Below are 5,614 nucleotides of genomic sequence, written 5' to 3' on the forward strand. Positions count from 1 at the left end.
TGTAAGGTGAATAAATCATCATCATCATCATCATCAGTAAATCATCATCAAAGTCCATCCCACCTGCATAAAGACACCACAGCGAGCTCCGTAAGAACAGTTGCCGGTCCTTTTGCCTGATATGCGATGACGATGGCATGGTGGCTTATGTCGAAACCCTACCTTGACATGCTACCCTGGAACATGACCACCTCTTCTGTACCACCAGCCCCACACCAAGCACAGTCACGTGACCTGACTGCGCGGGCTGCCGAATGAACAGCACCACCCCCGGCCGGCCCAGCGGCTCCAGCACGAATCGACAAAGCGCAGTTCCAGCATCCAGTCTCGCTATCCACAACTTCTCGCTCCACACCTTCAGGACACTAAGAACATGTTGCTTTAGTCGCCTTGGGGGCAAGGCCGAGGAGACCATTGAGGTCGCCAGTACGGCCGACCGAGCGCCACTCAGCGCCACCCGCCGCGGAAGCCGGTTACCCTGCGCACCTCGGCCCGCGGCAGGTGGTGCACCAGCTCCAGGTGGCTCCGCAGGTTCTGCACGTTGCTGGTGGTCGTGCCGCATAGGTGGCACGTGGTGCGGCCTTCGTGGCGCTTACGGTGCGCCACGAGCGCGTCGCGCGACTTGTACTTGCGGCCGCAAGCGTCGCACACGTGCGTCTGATGCCAGTCTGAGGGAATAAGGCAGTCAGCGGTTTGGGGATAGCATAGAAGGCAGACAGCGGTTTGGGGATATCATAGGCGTAGTGGTTTGGGGATAGCATAGAAGGCAGTCGGTGTTTTGGGAATAGTATAGGTGTAGCGGTTTGGGGACGGCATAGAAGGCAGTCAGCGGTTTGGGGATAGCATAGGTGTAGTGGTTTGGGGATAGCATAGAAGGCAGTCAGTGGTTTGGGAATAGTATAGGTGCAGTGGCTTTGGGATAGCATAGAAGGCAGTCAGTGGTTTGGGAATCGCATAGGTGTAGCCATTGGGGAGGGGGACATTTCTCCTCAATCCTCCCCCAAATGAAATGTTTTCCATGCAATTTTAAAAGCACGCGTATTTTTTACGTTTTCTTATCAAAAATACCGTTGTCGGGCCGCGGTTTTCCCCCAGATTGCAGTTTGACTGAAACTGTTCTGAAATTTAGTTACATGCAAAGGAGGTCGGGAGGGACTTGTGGGAAGCACCATAGTTTGATCTGCGCAGGTTACCAGGGAGAGCTTCGGTGTGAAGAGTTCGGTTCAAGTAACTCAAGCCACCGACATTAGCAGCTTGGGTTGCTTTACCGGCATAGTGAGGGCTGATATTTGCGATAACAAAATTGCAATTTCGCAACGTGCTTGGGAAGCCGTGTTTTCGGTTTTGATGTACGAGGGCATAGACACAATTCAAGTGTACAAGATTGGATAGAGATGCGTGTATTGGGGCGCTGGCGGTGTAGTCGTGCCGCGCGTCTGAAAAACCAGTGTTCCATTCTCCGCAGTACCCACGGTTCCCGCCGGCGCGAGAGGCAAGCGACGTTGAACAACCTAAGATGCTAAAGGCGTCCTGACGCTCCAATGACAAAAAAGCATCTATAATATCCTCGTCCGCCGTGCATTTTAGCGACAGCCTGCCTGCGTCCACCAACTTGACCTGGTCTGTCCCAGGCAGTGCAAGTTGTTTGTGTATACATTGCTAGGCAACCGCTGTGCTCGGAGCTGTGCCCAGACAGGTATTGTATGGGGACGCAGTCCGTATGCAGCTGGCAGAACAGATACGCTTCTCACCAAGCCGCTTTGACAGGATCGCATCGGTCAGCGTTGACCAGCAACCAGCCGTCCACGTTGTCCTTCAAGCACGGTTACTTTAAGAGTGAGAAGGATGCATTTTTGGGTGTGAGTGAGAAGGATGCATCACGAGACAGAGCAGCTGTTATTGGGTGTCACTGGGCGAGTTGCATCAGGAGACAGAGCAGCTGTTATTGGGTGTCACTGGGAGAGTTGCATCACGAGACAGAGCAGCTGTTATTGGGTGTCACTGGGAGAGTTGCATCACGAGACAGAGCAGCTGTTATTGGGTGTCACTGGGAGAGTTGCATCACGAGACAGAGCAGCTGTTATTGGGTGTCACTGGGAGAGTTGCATCACGCGGTCGCCTGGGTCGATAACCGACAAGGTTCAGTCGGGTTCCGTAACTGAGGATTTAGCGCCCCTTTGCGATATGAAGGCTCATTGTTACCACATTGAATAAAGCTAACTTACTAAGCACTACGGCACGTAGCATACCAAGGATGGGCTCTTTAATATTGGGGGGGGGGGGGGCTGAATGCAAAATTATCGACATTTTCGATTTCCAAGCTCTTTAAGAAGTCTTCTTAGAAGAGCTTGAAGTCCAAACCTCTCGCAAGAACAGAGAGAAACATTTGAGGATGTCACATGCCACTAACAGGATATCCAAGATCTCCGTAGCACCGAAAGGGTGATCACTGAACTGTCATTAGCATTACCAAATGCTCCAGAAAAGCCCAAGCAGATCTATCGCCTTTGACCTCATACGTTATTGCAGCGACCTTGGCCGGTGAACAATGCAACCAACGCTGTTTCCGCAGAAGCTGCTTCTCTACCGCAAACGGGCTCAGTTGCATCAAGCATTAAAGGGAGCGATCACATTTTTGTTGGACTTTAAAATGAAATGGCCATCTTGAAGAGCATTCGGTACAGCTCACAGCCCTGCACTTCTTAAAACCTATAACCCTCCAGTTTCTGAGCTACACGCCCACTAAGATGTGCAGACTATTTCAGGCTCGTTCAGCCACGCATGACGTCATGGAATAAACGTCCTCCGACGCCAAAAAATGATGTCACTGAAATCCTGCCACACCATTGGTCATACGGCATTGGTCAACATAAGGCCAAGTCAGGTGGTCAACATAAGGCTAAGAAGGATACGATCGTCGAGTAGTTAATATCTGGTGTTGGTGAGCACAATTTTCTGGAAAATGACCAGAAAATGGAAATGACACAGAAAGTTCGCACGCCATAAAAACAGCATTCAAATTCTGCCATGCCATTGGCCAAGCGGTCGTTTAGGCCAAGAGAACTATAATCACCGAGTCATCCATATCTGGTGTTCGTTAGCACGATTTCCAGACCTACCAGACATCAATTGGCTGTGTCAATGTCCTGCAGGCTTCATAATTTTCAATCACGAATCACGTTTTGTGGTACAAAATATAAGAAGTTGGGACATAGGTGTTGGTTATTACGGGTATAAGACTCGTAACATAATACGTTAAGAATATCGCCATAGTCGAGTATGCGAATACATCAAACACCATAAACTCACAAATGAATGGGCAAGAACGCCACGACAAGGGTCAAAACACGGGAAAATAACGATATGTGGTTCAGCAAGACCTCCAGCACCGCCACGAGTACCTCTCCGGAGATCGGAGTAATCTACGTGGGTTCCAGGATATTAATTTCGTAAGAACAGTTTGGCAGCACTACAAACGTTCCATGACGCAATCAAACAATGACGTATTGACAAGCATATTTGCCAAATAGAGAAATGTGTTGTCTAGAGCAGTCTTTCCCACACAAAAGCTTACCAATAGCTATAAATGTGCGTATTTCATCATGTCTGGTGCCTGCTTCAGTAACCTTAATTGTGGAGCATTCTTTTTAACCACCTGGAGGATTCTGCACGTCTCTACATCCGCTACGACGTTATCACACACCAACCAGTGAGCCAATCCTCACACAATCGCATGCCGTACAATGATCCCACAGTCGAAACGTCCGGCAGACGCACCATCCCAGCTCCCACCAGCTCCTCTACACCGCACATCTCCGCACGGTCCGCACGCCAGCAGCGCACCTTCGCCACCGGCGGCCGCTAGAGGGCGCGGCGCCAGCCCCTCCAGCCGCGGCCGACCGTCCTGCGACGCGCCTCCTCCGTCGGCAGCCGGTGCACCATGCGCAGGTGCTGGCGCAGGTTGTGAACGGTGCTGATGTGCGCTCCGCACACGTCGCACGTGGTCGCACCCTCGTGCGTGCGACGGTGCGCCGCCAGCGCGTTGCGTCGTCGGTAGACACGGCCGCACAACGCGCACGCGAACCCGCCTCCTGCAATGGCGGCGGCGGTCAGGACCATGGCGGAAGCGCCAGGGTCAGAGGCCAGGAGCGGGGGAGCAGAGCGCCCAGGACGCGCCAGGGCGGTGACCTGCCCATGACAGGTCGCAGGACAGGTTGCAGCCATTCTCACGGCGCAGTCTCGTGAAGTTCGGCGCCGGGGAGGGGCGAGGGATGGATGTTCCAATGCGCAGAGGTGTTCTGCTAATTGCAGAGTTTTTAAGAGGGGTAGGACGCCCGCATAGCACGTTCAAACTGGTGTGCAGCCGAGACCAGCACTGCGGGAGTACGGTCCCTTTAAAGAGACACAGCTTATGGCCATAACGCTAGGGTTTAACACATGGGTCAAGTGTACCTCCTTGGCCTAGATCATGAAGCTACCTGGTGTTTGCAATTGTCGCGAAACAGCCCAAGAAAAATTAAACTGAACACACACTTGGATGGCCGGTTGATTACCACACGCTCGGAAGGGGGGGGGGGAGGGAATTTGACCACTGAGGTCCCAAAAACTAACAGGGCTAGGAGACCTCAAATTCACAGGACATGATGGCCTGTTTGTGAAATCACTTGTGTCCAAGGTTGAGGTTCCTAAATCTTGACCTTCGGGTCAAATAAGGTCAAACTCCAGATTGATGTCTGAAGTGCCGCAGACCTCTGATGCAACCGCCTAAGTCTAGATACCTGATATAAGCAAAATGTCACTGGTATTATTTTTAGGTATTGCTCTTGTTTCACCTCTAGAAGATCATGGAAACCAAAAAATCTACAAGATTATTTTGTTTTTTGAATTTCAATATGCGTGAAGCATTACGCTTGGCGGTATGTTCCTAAAAACAAAATGCTGATCTGGGTCCTTTCAGGTCAGTGAGCTCTCTGACCTTTCAAAAGGTTATGGAAGATTCTCTTGTGATCCGTGTGATCTAAAAAGTCGAAATAAGTATCAGCAACTATCTTACAAAGCAAGCTCCCCAGTAAAAAAGCAGACCGGCTTTGACTTTCGTCTGGCCATCATACCTGGCCCAAGGTGCATGAATTATATCGTAATCCTAGATCAAATTGACTGTTTTTTTTTAAAACTATTTTTCTAAGAAACCCTCTCAAACATGTGTGGCTTGTTGCACTAAAAGACCAGCTATTCAGACACCTTCAGGTGAGCAAAATTTGGTGCGGCTACGCCGCACCTTTCAGAGATCATTCTGGAAAAACCTTCGGTGTCGGCTCACGGTGGCCTCCGCTCCATCCGAGTGCGTGTTCAAACGAATCAACTACAATGATCGGAATTTCCGCTTGAGGCGGACATCAGCAAGACATCAGATCAGTAAGACAACTCGGGGCACGAGACAGGTGGAACACATGGCGGAGTGCAGAAGAGGAAGCTAGAACGCAGCATAACCAAATACTTTCTTCCACAGGCAGTAGATTTGTCTAAGTTTGAAAGAGAGCTTGTTCTACATTTAAGAACAGAATCGACATTCCGCGTGCCATGACGTGGAGCGGAAAGACCAGCAGCCGTCTGT

At 50.8% G+C, this 5,614-nt stretch overlaps 1 protein-coding gene across 1 annotated transcript; it reads right to left on the reverse strand.

Annotated features, from left to right (window-relative positions):
* Positions 1-447: 447 nt before the first annotated feature.
* Positions 448-4,119, reverse strand: LOC119114843 (replication initiator 1-like). The gene is made up of 2 exons (XM_037238894.1): positions 3,912-4,119; positions 448-668 (listed from the first exon to the last, which is right to left on the reverse strand). The coding sequence occupies exons 1-2, from the start codon at positions 4,117-4,119 to the stop codon at positions 448-450; spliced, it is 429 nt and encodes a 142-aa protein (XP_037094789.1).
* Positions 4,120-5,614: the final 1,495 nt, after the last annotated feature.

Source organism: Pollicipes pollicipes, unplaced genomic scaffold, assembly GCF_011947565.3.
Source record: "Pollicipes pollicipes isolate AB1234 unplaced genomic scaffold, Ppol_2.1 Scaffold_1600;HRSCAF=1878_pilon_pilon_pilon, whole genome shotgun sequence".
NCBI classification, from domain to species: domain Eukaryota; kingdom Metazoa; phylum Arthropoda; class Thecostraca; order Pollicipedomorpha; family Pollicipedidae; genus Pollicipes; species Pollicipes pollicipes.